Source organism: Jaculus jaculus, chromosome 4 (genome assembly GCF_020740685.1).
Source record: "Jaculus jaculus isolate mJacJac1 chromosome 4, mJacJac1.mat.Y.cur, whole genome shotgun sequence".
In the NCBI taxonomy this organism is placed as follows: Eukaryota; Metazoa; Chordata; class Mammalia; order Rodentia; family Dipodidae; genus Jaculus; species Jaculus jaculus.
Window position 1 is genome coordinate 151,574,750 of NC_059105.1, and position 17,138 is coordinate 151,591,887.

General features: G+C 36.3%; 1 protein-coding gene across 2 annotated transcripts in view; it reads left to right on the top strand.

The window, feature by feature from the left end:
* Epha6 (EPH receptor A6) overlaps window positions 1–17,138 on the top strand; it is a 1,036,261-nt gene that overhangs the window by 410,606 nt on the left and 608,517 nt on the right. For both annotated transcript variants that reach the window (XM_004663307.2, XM_004663308.3), the window contains one exon: window positions 134–469. In XM_004663307.2, the coding sequence (XP_004663364.1) occupies window positions 134–469 (336 nt within the window). The remainder of the gene's footprint in view (window positions 1–133; window positions 470–17,138) is intronic.

A 17,138-nucleotide genomic window follows, 5' to 3' on the forward strand; every position in this document is an offset into this window, starting at 1 on the left:
TTGCTACATAGTTTTCAGTAAACAAATTTAACTGTAGTTATACCTTTAGTAGATCAGCTGATTTGACACTAAATAACCATGATTCATTCATTGCCCTACACACATATATTTATTTTTAATTTCTTTTCTGTAGGGCCACCTTCGGCTCCTAGGAATGTGATTTTTAACATCAATGAAACAGCCCTTATCTTGGAATGGAGTCCACCAAGTGACACAGGAGGGAGAAAAGATCTCACATACAGTGTCATCTGTAAGAAATGTGGATTAGACACCAGCCAGTGTGAGGACTGTGGTGGAGGACTGCGCTTCATCCCAAGGCATACAGGCCTGATCAACAACTCCGTTGTAGTGCTAGACTTTGTGTCTCATGTGAATTACACCTTTGAAATAGAAGCCACGAATGGAGTGTCTGAGCTGAGCTTTACTCCCAAGCAGTTCACAGCTATTACAGTGAGCACTGATCAAGATGGTAAGTCCTATGGCTGTTCTCTCAAATCTGACTCTCAACTTGTTCTGCATTACATTCCTGAGAGGCTTGTATTCACTGCAGATATACTACAACCGTGACTAATGTATACTCCGGGCAAAGTCTTCTTATTGTTCTTGTCCTCCACCATGGGAGAGATGCTGGAATATACTGTTGATACTAGTTCTAATCCTTATGGCTAAGATAAAATGCTTCTCTCTAAGTTATACTTAGACTTTCAATATAATCTTGTACCAATATTTCTTAACAAGCCTGTATGACTTAGTAATGGATGTCATCTATGCAGTATTGTAAAACGAATTGAAGTCCCATTGTTCCACTTATGCAATCATCCCTTTTTAAATGTCAAGTAAAGTGAATACTAAGTTATTTTTATTACAATTCAAATTCATACTTTGAAAGTGTTCTAACGACATGATTAACCATGCTTCCCTTTAAAAAACATTAAAGTGGAGATTTTTGTTTCCTCATAATTATTCCAGCTAGTCCAAGCTGAGTTATCAGCAGGTTTGATTCTGTCTTCAGAATCAACAATTGTGTTATTAAAATAATAATATTAAGAAGAAGAAGAAAATGGACTTTCTCTCATGTTTTTACATGCACATTCTCTTTATGTCTAATTCCCTAAAATTTTCTTCTTATATAGTCATCTATTAGTGAACAAGGCCCACTTATAGAACTTAATGTTGTCTTAATCAGTCTCTAAAGTCCTATTTACCAAAGATAATACATTCTGAGATGGTGAATTTAAAGGGGTGGTACAATTCAGTTCATACCATGAAGTCAAACAGCACCTATAGTATTAAAACCAAGCATACAGTCTTTTTGTAATACTATTTAGCATTAAGTTTTGGACTACTATTTAACATTAAGATAATTCATCTTGCTACATATATGTCTCGAGTGAATCTTAAAGGTACTATGCTGATAGCAGAAGGTCATCTCAAAAAAAAATTGTACCATATGTTTCTACTAAGCTAATATTATTTAAATAACACAATTACATAGTTACAAAACGGATAAGATGTTATCAGGTGTTACATATTTGAAGAGAGTGACATGACTATGTAGTATCAGGAAGGAGCCCTGTGGTGATGTTAACAGTGATCTATCCTGACTCTGGTATATTACAGTACACTATTGTTGTAGTTACCTCCATGTTGCTGACATCTGACAGAAAGCAGCTTATGGGAGGAAAAGATTTATTTTAGCTTACAGTCTCAGGGAGAAGCTTCATGATGGCAAGGGAAAGCATGGCATGAGCAGAAACTGAACATTGCTTTCTTGCCACAGCAGCTGGAAACATGCAGCAGGAGAATGCGGCAAGCTCTGGCAAGAGGGGCTGGTGATAATCCTGCAAAGCCCATATCCAGTAACACAATTCCTCTAGTAAGACTCCACCTTCCAAATAGCCATCCATTGGGATCCAAGCTCCCAAAACACATGAGTTTATGGGGGACACCTGACATACCACCACAACTATGTGTATGATATAATGCATAGAAACACACACCTGAGCCTGTGTATTGATTGTTTTATTGTCAACTTATAGTTTTCATGTTGTACTACATTTAATTGTGTACTTAACATCTAAACATTGGAGGTGATGGAGCAAATTGTATACAGGATCTTTCCTTAAATTTATTTTTGCAAATTTCTGAGAACCTTTACTTCAAAGAACAAATTTAAAGACATTTTTGAACCTATGAACTGTATAGCAAGAAAACTGTAAACTTTTTCTAACAACTCCAAAAATTTGGATATGAATTTCTATTTCAACATATCGTATCTACTCCCTGAAAATATTCAGAAATACACTTAATAAAACAAAGCCTAATAGTGCTAATTATAGTCTTTGTGTTTATTAAGCAATGTTCCACTTCATTTAGAAAACTGAACATCACTGAATTCACTTATAGCCATCCAGTATGGAACTCCTATTTTCTCCTTTTTCTTCACCCTTCTCCTTTAGTTGGTATAAAACATTGTCCAGTGAGTTTTCAGTGTAAGGCCCATGAGGGTCTTATGTTCCTGTGTATTGGAAGATTACTTCCATGGTTTATTGCTTCCAACTAATCAATAACACAAGCAACTACCACTATAACTTACTGAGCAATAAAAGTAAATAAATTGGTTGGGAATAAAAATATCACTTTAAATAATGAATACATTTAAATACATTTACATAATTTCCTATATACCTATAGCAGCCTTTTATTCTCAGATTACAAAAGAAAGAGTATTTTTAGTCTATTTCTCTACTTCACATAATGCAAAAAAAAATGCTTTCAGATATTTCATAAAAGAATGAAATAATTCATAAAAGAGCAAGACTATATGAGAAATATATTAAACATTGAGTAAGATAATGTACCCACATATTGAGACTATACATTTTGGAATATCATTTAAAATTTCATTTAAAAATATATCTTTGTGGAAAGCTATAAATGAATATTATTACTTTGACTTTCTTCTAAATTAAAATGGTAGCCAAGAATCATATTCTATTTAACTTTATTTTAATGTAATATAAAAATATTTCCACATATATACTTAACAAAATATGCTACCCTTAATATGAGACAATATTTTCTTGTAATAATTTTAAGAAATACCAAGAAGGACCTCTTTCTTTGTGGTTGAAATTTTCCAGTTCACAAATTTTCAAGAATTGTTCATGTGAAAATGAAGAAATGTCACAGTAGCAATGTATAATAACACAATTTGTAAGTCATCCATTTCTTTTTTCTTTCTTTCTTTTTTTTTATTAATTAGCTTTGTATTTAGTGAATACAGTCAATTTGGTACCATTATTAGGATCATCCATTACCTACCCCATCCCCTTGGCGCCTCCTTGTTGAAGTATATGGTTTGTGCATTCTGGAGTCAGCCCACAGTCATGGGTAGGATAAATGTCTGCATATCATGACCCAACACGCGGCTCTGACATTCTTTCTGCACCCTCTTCGCAAAATTTCCCTGAGCCATGTTGGGTTCACTTTTGGTCTGCTTCAGTGATGAGGTGTTGGGCGCCTCTGGATCTCTGGATATCTAATTTGGTAGGAATTGATTTTTCTGTGTTCTTCTCCTTCACCCTTGTGCTGGTACCCAGTTCACCAAGAAAACAGCACCCTTGCTTGTTTCGCCAATTGTTCTAAGTTTAAGCCAGGGCCTTTTTGAGGTGTGATGGGGTGGCTCTCTCCTTAGGATCTACATCTATCTGAAAAAGAGAAGCACATTCTTCAATGGACAGGGAGTTAGCACCAGAAAAATGAGATAACCCTTACATTTTAGAGAGAATTCAATAGGTGTAGGCCCTCTTGCAGCCCACAATTAGTGGTTGCTTGATAGTGGAGAGAAGGCTTATGTTTGGATATGCTTCTGACTTGTTTCTGAGCTCCAGCTATGGGTCCTGTACCACTGAGGGGATCAGTTAGCCAAATCAAGAGCAGTTGGTTTCCCACCATGGCTGTGTGCCACTATTGCATTTGTGTAAGCATCATGGAAGGTTATTTGCTGCTAAGTAGGAGAGACCATGGGTTGCTTGGACAGATATTGGTCATTTTCCTCCAGTCGCCCATGTAGCACCTTCTGGCACTAAATGCACTGACTGTCTGGGGACTGACTCTCTTCCAGCTTCCAGCCATGGCATTCCATTTCTTGTGTCAAATGCATAAAGTATCTTCAGCAGCAATCTTTGGTGGGTCATCAAGTACTCTGACAGAAATCTGTCTTTCTATTAGGAAACCTTGTAGGGTTCTCTGATAAAAAGTTCATTGTGGATGATAGCCACATGCTGGTACTGGGAGTTACAGGTCAGTGCCCACTAAGAAAAAGAAGAAAAAGATAACTAATATAAAAGAGTTACAGAGAAAAGTGATAGAGAGAGAGAGAGAGAGAGAGAGGCTGTGGAAGATTAAGGTCAGTCTTCATCATACCCTCTCCAGTGTCTTGTGGGTCAGGTGTTCCCTCTAAGGGCCTGGTGAAGATTCAGACATTTGGTCTGCCTTTTAGGATGTAGAATTTTATGGTACATATACATTTGGGTCTAGATTTGTGTTTCCCTCCCCCTTCCCCTCCCTTCCCTTCCCAGCCACCCTATTGTCTAGTCCATGAGAAGCTTGCTGGGTATGTAAGGCATCTTGGGTAGATTCAGGTTAGGTGCTGTAGATGAGTGAGACTGGTCAGTGTACCTAATGTTTAATTTAAAAGGAGATTATGGAGTGTCTAGAGCCAAACTGTATCTGTCACCATTGTATACCACCTTTAAATAATCTTATCACTCCATTTGGGATATCTTTAGAGATTCTCTTTTAAGTCCTTGAGAGTTATATCTCCTAGTTTTCTGATGCCACATTAAAATTTCATCCAAAAGAGACAATGGCAAACCATTTTTCTTCTGTTCTTGAGCCTAGATGGCATTAATGTATATGAAAATAGAAAGTGATGAGTGTTAGTAATTAGTTTTTAAGTTATTCAACATAGTTTGTACTTTATTCTTAGTGTGCAATACTGAATTGACCCTCATGAAGCTTAAAGTTTGGTGTTAGGTTAATAACAAATAATTTTGCCAGAATATTATACTGCTTAAGTCCTACAGAAGATAAATAAAGGGTATTCTGAGAGCTGTAATATAGTGTGGGACTTTCTAAATGTAATAGTTATGTTATGTTCTGAGGAATGAGTATAATGTGTTAAGTAAAATGAGTCTAGAAAAAGGAACAGAATTTGGTATGAAACGAGGTTAAGAAATACACAGAAAAAGACTGAGGATTTAACTAATGTTATTTCAGAAGAGCACAACTTATGGAATAACTACATATTGAACCTAAATTTGGAAAAAAAAAATGCTGGCTGGCTATAAAATAGTATGAAATGTCAAGAAGTCAGCTCCTCATTAGAAGATATTAATATCTAGCTAAGGCCATGTTAGGGGAAAGAAAGTACAATAATAATCCTGCTTAGGAGGACATACTTGTGTTTGGAAACAAAATGTTAAAAGACCAAAAAGATGGTAGAGGGACACCCTGTCATCAAAGGCACTTGCTTGGCTTCCTGAGTTCTGTCACTGTCAGGGCCCATGGAAGGCAAGAGGAAAGCAGGAGCCCAAAGCAACTGAAAGTTAACACACAGCAGCATCAAGAAAGGCCCAGCCTCAGCAGAAGGTAGAAGTAGGAGAAACACTGGGGTTGCTCTTAACCTCCACATACTTGTAGTGGCACACATGGGTGTATACACTCTTACACCTCACCACACAAACACCCACACACACACTCACACATTGAGAGAGAAAGAGAGGAAATAACAATGAGAAAAACTAAATACTTTTTGAAGGAAGGCTAAAATATAGATGGTTGAATTATGAAGCAAGAGAAAAAAATGCCTGGCTTGACTTGTCTTCCTCATGTATATATCTATTTTCTCTTATTTAATAAATGTTTAAAAGTTATCTGTTTGTTGTCATTATCTGATTTCCACAGTCCCTGAGACCTACACTTCATAGCTTATTTAAGTGGCTTTGGAAGGTGTTTCATTTAGGCAGTAAAAAAAAGAAAGCAATGCCACAAAAAATGTTTGATTTTAATTTTCAGTGGATGTTCAGAAAACTAAGATGTATAATTCAGTAAAAATTAATCACTCAGGAACTAAATAGTAAATGAAAATGTCCATCATCAATAATCAAGGTGAAACAAATGGTGTTTAGAAAAATCCTGATATGTGCAGAAATCTTTAAGAACTACGTTCAAAGAGCAAGAAAGGCTAACTTACATAGCAGATTTGCTCATATTTGCTGCAGGAGCTTCAGACCAATTATTATCAAAAGCTAACTGTCCGATTTCTTGGCGTCTCAAAATATGTAATCAATACTTCTATCTCTGTCCTTGAGTGATGATTCAGTATAGTTTACGTTAGGCTCATCTTTTTTTTTGTTGTTGTTGTTTTGTTTTGTTTTGTTTTTCGAGGTAGGGTCTCACTCTAGCTGAGGCTGACCTGGAATTAACTATGTAGTCTCAGGGTGGCCTCAAACTCATGGTGCTCCTCCTACCTCTGCCTCCCGAGTACTGAGATTAAAGACGTGCGCCACCACGCCCGGCTTAGGCTAGTCTTTTGATTACAAATTTCATACAGTTGCTAGGGCTGCAATAATTAGTTGAATTGACATTGAAACTAGATTTAAATCTATAAAAGACTTCATCTTTTAATAAATGAGCTATCGTTTTGATTTATAGTTCACTTCATTTTAGAAACACATTCTATTTCAAATCCACCCTTTAGTGCATTGCTGGTGAAAGTAATTAGGGACTAAGGACTCATTCCTGTTTTATCTGCACTTTCTCTCATAGTCCTCTGTTTTAAAAAATATTGACAACACAGAATTTTTTTTAATAACAAATGACATTGAGAGTTGTAAATCCTTTTATAAAAGGCAGTTGTGCACGTCATCGTAATAGTCTTAATGTAAATGTACCCAGTAGTCTCAGATGTTTGTGATTAAGCTTCCTGCTCTAGTGGTGGGGGAAGGGTGGCCAGTGAGCATTTGGGAGGTGGAGCATTGCTGGAGCCCATGTGGTTCTGTGGGCCGAGCTCCGGGTCTAGCTCGAAGTTACTGCTCTCTCTCTGCTGCTGATGTATGTTGTGAGGTTGCTTCACCCTGCCATGATGAAGCTTTTCCTTGGAACTGTAAACCTGAACTAAATCCTATCCTCCCTTAATTAAAGTGCTTCTGACTGAGTGCTTTGTCCCAGCAATGAAAACTAATTAATACCCAACTTAAGTTTTACTGTTGTTGCTGAATATTTGTTATTTTCCTAAGACTGGGTCTCACTGTAACCCAGACTAACCTAGAACTCTGTAGCTTAGGCTTTCCTGAAAGCTCACAGTAATTGTCCTACCTCAGCAATGTAGGTTGGGATTATAGGCATGAGCTACTGTGCCTGGTTTGTTTTGATTTGTTTTCAAAACAGGCAATAACCATGCTTTTTCCTAAGAGAGATGCTGGAATAGTTGTAGTTTTCAAATTCTAAAGCTACAGCTCTTATGTCAAATTGCCAGATTTTCCTGTCTGCTTGGGAAGAGTACTACTATCTTGAAAAGGACACAGAATATTTTATTTATGGAAGATAATTGAAATGTCATTCTAGTTAATCATTACTAAATAATTTTATGGCCCTGACAAATATGAAATCGTGTTAGAGTCTGCACAATTATAAAGTTTATTTTTTCTTCTGTGAAACATTAATTTGTGTCAATTGGTTTCCTGTCTTTTATTAGAGAATCAATGCATAAAAGGATCTTAAACCTTAGAAATTAATTTTCTAAGAAATAGTCAGTGACTTAGTTCCAAGTTAGCAAGTATAGAAATGCAGCAAGTCTTCCCAAACTACTATGCACAAATCTACATATGTTGTGATATCACTGGTGCCTACATGTACAATTTTAAACACCTTGTCTTCCCAACAAATATATCAGCTACTTAGAATGAGGGATGATATGTTACTTGACTGAAAACAAAAGAAAACAAAAACACTTCCACCTACACTGCCTGTAAGAATAAATCCCTGTGGATTGCATTAACAAAATTGGCAGCATGATAAGTAAATGTTTCATTCATGCATTAATCCATGCAAAACCATTTTTAAATATTTATTTCTGATGAAGCAGTTTCATGTTTTAGGACCATAATAATCCTTGGGGAAATGAGGCTGACAGTGTCTCTACTTTCAGGGACATTTTATTTAGTGTCAAATGCTGAACATATATACTCGCCAATGAAGGATAACTAGAGTAAGACGGAACAGGGAAGAGAGTTACATAAGAAAATCAAAACACTTTTTTTCACTCAAAATCATGGCACTTGAGTAGATCATAAATTGAAAAGAAAATCTTGCAGTTCTGTAAGACTGTTGAAGAAAATGGTCCCAAGAATGCCAAAGACATAAATTCAAGTAACAGCATGTCTGGAAAATAGCAAGGTGTGTCCACTGTGCAGTCTTCAGTACATTCTAAATGTCATCCACTCTAATCCTTCTAGTCTTATACCTACAGAATTTCTAATAAAAGGTTTTAATGAATACCAAACCATCTTTATCTTTTAATACTGGTAGTTTGGTTTTGTTTTGTTTTGTTTTGTTTTGGTGACCATACACTACTTGCGGAAATGTATTTAATCCTAAACTTGATTTGGGGCATTTAACTTCTAAGGTGATCAACTGTTTCTTATGAGGAATTCTCAGTGGCTAATTTCCTATAGGATTGTATTACTTTAAATATGCAATCCTATTTTAAACAAACAGCTATAGCCATTTTGGTGTCTTTATTACTGTTTTAATTAGTTTGAATTAAAATAGTATTGGCTGTACATATTGAAAAACAACAGTAGAAATTGGTTAGTAAAATGCTTTAATTCCTATAAAAATTATTCTAGGTAGCAGATCTCTACCTAAACTCTAGATAAGTGCATGTGGTCATATCCCTCATATCCTATAACTTTTATATGATATGAGGTTGTACTAAAGGTTTAGCCTACTTTAATGCAAATCTGTTTAGTAAATAGAAGCCACACTGATTTCTTAACTACATTGTATACAAAACAAATTGACTAATTTGGAGAAGTGATTCATTTATGGTTACTATTATGCATTGGGTTTTAATTGCTTAGTTATTTTCTAAAAAATATTACTTTGAAGTACATCTGATTAAAGATAAAAATACATTAATGTATAGGATAAAGCAAAAAGGCTTCCAAGATTGATATACTGTTCTCATTATCACAGAAAATGTGATATTTCTTTGTATAAGATAAACACTTGATTTTTAATGATTAATAACTGCTAGTTTTTAAACAAACTGAAGCTCCATAAATACCTTCAGATTAGTGTTTTTTGTACTTTTAAGATTTGAAACGGAAAATGGCTAAGTAAAAAAGATTAAATTGACTATAATATCTTCAATATTCATTTCTAAGAACTAAGCACCTGAAATATCAGTAAGTATTCCAGTCTTTAGATATGTATGAGGTATTAAATGATTAAATAGTGATATGACCGACTATGAATGGTGGCATTTTGCTTGTCTATTTCTATCAAAGACCACATATTTATTCTGTGAAGCAGTTAGCAAAGCTATTAGTAACGAAAAATTACAAGCAAAAAAAATTGAAAAGTAGTTCTATAACTTGCCTAATGCTGTTTGAATCACTTTCAAATTCTAATGGGTCTGATTAGAGATGTCAGTTACTAATTCCAGGTTCGAGTGTTCAGATAGTTCTCTCCTTTTATCAAGCCTGGACCCAGGCTATGTGGTGGTACCCCAACAATTAGGATGGTACTAATCTAGAAAATTCCTAACAGACATGCCAAGATATTTGTTCCCATGGTGATCCTAAATCCTGTCAAGTGGGCAATTAGCGATGACCCATCACAAATGTAAAGTAGGAAAACTAATTTTTAGCTGTTGGTTACAAATGGTCCAATCCGCAGTCAGTGGTCCTCTGTGGTTCCAGCTGAGATTCGTGGAAGTGTATGGGGGAGTTCAAATATGCCTTGCCTTTCACTGTGAAACAGAAGTAGAGAGCACTACAAGATATCCAGGAATAAGCATAACCCCAAAGATGCTCTCCTAGCCACCTGTTTCCTCCAGAAATGCCCAAACTACTAACATTTCCAGAACTCCCAAAATTGTGCTAAAAACAGCCATTCAATGTGTAATCCTTTTGAGGTAACATTCCATATCTAAAGCATGACAACTGTATAATAAAATAGAACAAACACCATGTGAAATGTCATTTGGTTATTTCTTTCAATTGAAATTATATCAAATGTGCAGTTACTTCTTAGAATTTTCCCATAATCTGAGATTTATCCATGTGCTGTCTTCTAGCTCTTACTAGTTTGCACTTATGTTAAATTTTAACAAATTGCAGTTTATTTACTAATTATCAGATAGATATACATATGTCCCTTGAAATAATCATTATTTTTTAATCCTGTTTTGAAGATACTTAGCAACTATTTATAATCCTCTTGTGTCACTTAGCAAGCTCTTACCTGGATGTTAGTATATCTAATTAGTTCAAATCTTCTCTACTGCTAGTAGAAATGTTAGACTACTTGAAAGATATATTGTACTAGGACATGGAATGTCAATTTTCTCTTCATCACAACTCTTATAGACAAGTGTAGAATCAGAAAATTACCATTCCAGTTTGAACTTTTATCAACTGCAACACAACTTCATCATCCAAAGTTGTTTTTATTCTGTATTTCTGCTACACTAAACTAGTGTTATATATGAATGAAGGGCCTTAAATCTTAACATGACCACAAGCAAATAGAGAACATACCGTACTAATTAATTTTCAAGGGCATATTGTTGATGTGTTTACAAGGTAATCTGTGAATCTTGCACTTATTCTCTCAAATTTGTGCCAGGAAAATTTATGACCGCCAAAGGAAAAGCTTCCTTACAATAGAGTCAAGAAGTATCTTCAGGTTAAAGATGTTTGTATCACGGTCATTCTGATGACAGTAATTGCACCAATGAGGACCATTGAAGCAGGGGGCATATCACTTCCCTAAATATTGTATAACCACTAAGGATGAGCAAATGTTAAATATATGTTCTATCTTATGGCTTAACCACTTAACAATTGTAACTCATAGGTCAAAATAAAAATGCTAATTTTGTTAAAAAAAAACATTTCAGTAGAAATCAAAAGAAGAACAACACATTAAAATATTTCAGATACCTACAGATTTCATATGACTAAGCTGAGTCTAAAAGAAATAAGTTTGAGGGCTAGAGGGATGGCTTCACCATTAAGACATTTGCCTGAAAAGCCAAAGAACCCAGGTTCAATTCCCAAGATCCCATGTTAGCTAGATGCACAAGGGGACACAAGTGTATGGTGTTCCTCTGCAGTGGCTAAATGCCCTGGCATCCCCATTCTCTCTCTCTCTCTCTTCCCCTCTATCTCTGTCAAATAAATAAATAAAAATAAAATATTTAATGAAAAAAAGAAAGAAAGAAATTTGAAAATTTGTACATAACTAAAGTATTCAAATAATATACACTTAGATTGTAACAAAGAATTATTTTGTTAAATATGACTAACTGAATGATAATAAAATTTTAAAAGGTTTGTAATAAAACTTTATTAAGTTATTGATTTTATAAAATTACCATATGGGTAATTTATAAAAGTCATACTATACAGGATATATATATATATGTGTGTGTGTGTGTGTATGTATATATGTATATTATTATTATTTTGTATTTATAAGTTTTGTATTCAGCAAATACAGTCAGTTTGGTACCATTATTAGGCTCATCCATGACCTACTCCCTCTCCTTGGCCAGTCCTTGTTGAGGTATATGGGTCATGCATTTTGGAGTTAGCCCACAGTTATGGGTAGGATAAATGTCTCTGCATATCATGACCCAACATGTGGCTCTGACATTCTTTCTGCACCCTCTTCTGCAAAATTTCCCTGAGCCATGTTGGGTTCGTTTTGGTCTGCTTCAGTGATGAGGTGTTGGGGGCCTATGAGGCTCTGGCTCTCGGATTTGGTAGGAGTTGATTTTTTCTCTGTGTTGGTCTCCTTCACCCTTGTGCTGGTACCAGGTTCACAAAGAAAGCATCACCCTTGCTTGTTTCTCCAATTATTATTAGTTTCAGTCAGGGCTGATACCAGGTGCTGGTACCAGGTTCACAAAGAAAGCATCACCCTTGCTTGTTTCTCCAATTATTATTAGTTTCAGTCAGGGCCCTTTTGAGATATGATGGGGTGGCTCTCTCCATAGGATCTACATCTATCTGAAAAAAAGAAGTAGATTCTCCAACAGAGAGTAAGTTACCACCAGGACAAATGAGATAACCTTTACTTTTTTTATAGAGAATTTAATAGGTGTAGGCCCTCTTGTAGGCCATGATTGATGATACCTTGTTAATGGAGAGCAGGCTTATGTTTGGATACGGTTCTGACTTGTTTCCCAGCTCCAGTTATGATTCCCATACCACTGGGGGGATCAGTTAGCCAAATCAAGAGCGGTTGGTTTCCCACGATGGCTGTGTGCCACTATTGCACTTGTGCGGGCATCACAACAGGTTATTTGATGCTAAGGAGGTGATACCATGAGTTGCTTAGACAGTTATTGGTCGTTTTCTGCCAGCCGCCTATGTAGCACCTTCTGGCACTAAACTTGCTGACTGTCTGGGGACTGACTCTCCTCCAGCTTCCAGCCATGGCATTCCATTTTATGTGTGAACCACAGAAGGTGTCTTCAGCAGGAGGGTCTTACCACTAACGTTTGGTGGGTCATCAAGTACTCTGACAGAAATCTGTCTTTCTGTTAGGAAACCTTGCAGGATTCTCTGATCAAAAGTTCATTGTAGATGATAGCCACATCCTGTTATTGAGAGTTACAAGTCAGTGCCCACTAAGAAAAGGAAGAAAAAGATAACTAATGTAAAAGAGTTACAGAGAAAGAGAGAGAGACAGACTGTAGAAGATTAAGGTCAGTCTTCATCATACCATCTCCAGTGTCTTGTGGGTCAGGTGTTCCCTCTAAGGGCCTGGTGAAGATTCAGCCATTTGGCCTGTATTTTAGGATATAGAATTTTATGGTACCATTGTCCTTTGTGTCTAGATTTGTGATTCCCACCCCCTCCATTGCCCTCTCCTCCCTCCCCACCCATCCTATTGTCTAGTCCAGGAGATGCTTCCTGGGTATGCAAGGCATCTTGTGTAGATTCAGGTTAGGTGGTACAGATGAGTGAGACAATGTGGCACTTTTTTTTCTGTGTTTGGTTAAGTTCACTGAGAATAATCTGTTCCAGGTTCAACCATTTTTCCTCAAATTTCATTGTGTCATTTTTTCTTAGTGCTGTATAGAATTCCATTGTGTAGATATACCACATCTTAGTTATCCATTCTTCTAGTGATGGACATCTGGGTTGATTCCAGCTCTTAGCTATTATGAATTGAGTCTCTACAAACATGTTTGAGCAAATCTCTCTGGCCTGCGGTTTGAAGGTTTTAGAGTAGATGCCCAGTAAGAGAGTAACTGGGTCTGTTGGTTTCTTTATAGTTAGCTTTTTCATGAGTCTCCATATTGCTTTCCAAAGTGGTTGAAGCATCTTACATTCCCAAGAACAGTCTATGAGTGTTCCTACTTCTCCACATCCTCATGAGCATTTATTTTCATCTGATGTTTTGATGTTTGCTATCCTTACTGGGGTAAGGTGGAATCACATAGTTGTTGTAATTTGCATTTCTCTGATGATTAGGGATGATGAACATTTTTTAAAGTATTTCTTTACCATTTTTATTTCTTCCTGTTAACTGCCTGTTCAGTTCTTTGCCCCAATTTGTAACTGGTGTGTTTGACTTTTTCCTGTTTAGATTTTTCAGTTCTTTGTAAATTCTAGAGATTTGGCCTCTGCCAGTTGGATAACCTACAAATATTTTCTCCCATTCTGTGGGTAATCTGTTGGCTTTGCTTATTGTATGCTTGTCTGTAAAGAAACTCTTCAGCTTCATGTGATCCCATTGGTTGAGTGACTGTTTAAGATCGTGAGCTGCCGGGGTTTTTTTCAAGAAGTCTTTTTCCATTCCTATATCATGGAAAGTACTTCCTAAATTTTCTTGCGGTAGTAGTCGAGTTTCTGGTCTTATATTGAGGTCTTTGTTTCATTTGGACTTGAGTGTAGTGCATGGCGAAATGTGTGGATCAAGTTTCAATTTCCTACATATGGTTATCCAGTTTGTCCAGCACCATTTGTTGAAGATGCTGTCTTTTTACTTCCAGCCTATAATGTTAGGGCCTTTGTCAAATACCAAGCAGCTATAGTTGCTTGACCCAAAGTCTGGGTCCTCAAGTCTATAACATTGGTCTATACTCCTTTTTTATGCCAGTACCATGCTGTTTTTATTACTATGGCTTTGTAATATAGCTTTAGATCAGGTATGGTGATGCCTCCAAAGTATTTCTTTTGCTGAGGATATGTTTGGGTATGTGAGGCCTTCTGCTTTTCCATTTGAAATTTGAGATCATTTTTTCTATCTCTGTGAAGAATACTGTAGGCATTTTAATTGGAATTCCATTAAATCTGTATATTGCCTTTGGTAGGATTGCCATTTTCACAATGTTAATTCTGCCTATCCAGGACCATGGAAGGTATTTCTGTTTTCTCAAGTCCTCCTCAGTTTCTGTTTGGAGTGTTTTTATGTTTTTGTTATATATATCTTTTATTTTCTTGGTTAACGTTATTCCATAGTATTTTATTTTATTTTTGTTGCTATTGAATGTGGGACCATGTCCCTTATTTCTTTCTGTGTACCTTTGTCACTTGCATATAAAAAGGCTACTGATTTTTGTGCATTGATTTTGTATCCTGCTACTTTGCTATAGGTGTTAATCACCTTCAGGAGTTTTGAGATGGAGTCTCTCGGGTCTCTTACATATACAGTCATGTCATCAGTGAATAGAGCTAACTTAATTTCTTCCTTTCCAAATTGTATCCCTTTTATTTCCTTCTCCTGTCTTATTGCTTGAGCTGGGACATCCATTACTATAATGAAAAGCAGAGGTGAGGGTGGACAACCCTGTCTTATTCCTGACCTTAATGGGAATTCCTCCAGTCTCTCTCCATTAAGTATTATTTGGGCCTTAGGAGCTTTGTATATTGCCTTTATTATGTTAAGATATGGACCATTCATGTCAATTCTCTCCAGTGTTTTGATCATGAAGTGATTGTTGCATCTTGTCAAAGGGCTTTTCTGCAACTATCAAAATGATCTTGTGATTTTTGTGTTTAAACTTCTTTATGTGGTGTATTACATTGACAGATTTCTGTATGTTGAACCACCCCTGTATTTCTGGGATGAATCCAACTTGGTTGAGGTGGATAATGCTCATAATGTTGTTGGATTCAGTTGGCTAGGATTTTGTTCGTGATCTTTGCATCTAAGTTCATCATGGAAATAGGCTGGTAGTTTTCTTTTCTTGTGGCATCTCTTCCTGGTTATAAAATTAGGGTGATACTGGCTTCATAAAAGGAACTGGGTAGCTTTCCCTGTTCACACAGTTTGAGGAAGAGTTGTTTGAGTTTTTCTATGAAGGTTTGAGAGAATTCAGCTGAGAAGCCATCTGGTCCTGGACTCTTCTTTTGGGGGAGGATTTTTATTACATTTTCAATCTCCATGTGCGTGATAGGTTTGTTTAGGGGATTAATCTGTTCTGAGTTTAGATTTAATAGCTGGTATGCATCCAGGAATTTATCCATCTCCTCCACATTATCCAGTTTTGTGCAGTTGAAGTTTTTGAAATAAGTCCTGATGATTCTCTCAATTTTACTTATGTCTGTTGTGATCTCTCCTTTTTCATTTTGAATTTTGTTAATTTGAAGCATCTCATTGTTTTGCTTGGTCAAATTGGCCAAGGGTTTGTCAATCTTGTTTATTTTTTCAAAGAACCAGCTCTTTGTTTTGTTAATTGTCTAAATTGTTTTCTTAGATTTCAATTCATTAATTTCTGCTTGGATTTTCATTATTTCTTTCCTTCTGGAGCTCTTTGGGTTGGATTTTTCTTGCTTCTCCGGTGCCTTTAAGTGGATGGTTAGGTTATTGATTTGGGATCTCTCTGTCCTTTTTATGAAGGCATTGAGTGCTATGAATTTTCCCCGGGGAACAACTTCATTGTATCCCATAAGTTTTGGTACGATGTGTTCTCATTGTCATTCAATTCTAGAAATTTTGCAATTTCATTTTTTATTTCATCCACTATCCATTTCTTGTTTGAAAGTGTGCTGTTCAGTTTCCGGGTGCTGTTGGGATTCTTGGTGGGTCTTATGTTGTTAATTTCTAGCAATATAGCATTGTGATCTGATGTCATGCAGGGAATTATATCAATCTTCCTAAATATATGGAGACAGGGTTTGTGACCCAGTATATGGTCTATTTTAGAGACTGTTCCATGGGCTGCTGAGAAGAATGTGTACTCTTTGGATTTTGGGATGGAAAGTTCTGTAGATATCCATTAGGTCTAAGTGATCTATGGTTTTGTTCAGCTCTCTTACTTCCCTGTTGAGTTTCTGTTTGGATGATCTGTCTATTACTGATAATGGTGTATTGAAGTCCCCAGCTATGATGGTGTGGGTGGTTATTTCTGTTTTATTGTCAAGTAGATTTTGGTTTATGAACTGTGGTGTCCTAATGTTTGGTGCATAGTTTTATGATTATAATATCCTCTTTATGGATCATTCCCTTGATAAGTTGGAAGTGGCCTTCTTTGTCTTTTTTGATTATTTTTGGTTTGAAGTCTATTTTATCCAATATTAATATAGTCAAGCCTGCTTGTTTCTTATTTCCATTTGCTTAGAATATTGTTTTCCACCCTTTCACCCTGAGGAGGGGGAGGTATATGTATTTAGTGGTGAGGTGGGTTTCCTGAAGACAACAGATTGAGGGGTCTAATTATTTTTGTTGTTGTTATTTCTTTTTATTTATTTATTTGAGAGCGACAGACAGAGAGAGAAAGAGGCAGATACAGAGAGAGAGAGAGAGAATGGGCATGTCAGAGCCTCCAGCCACTGCAAACAAACTCCAGATGCATGTGCCCCCTTGTGCATCTGGCTAACGTGGAT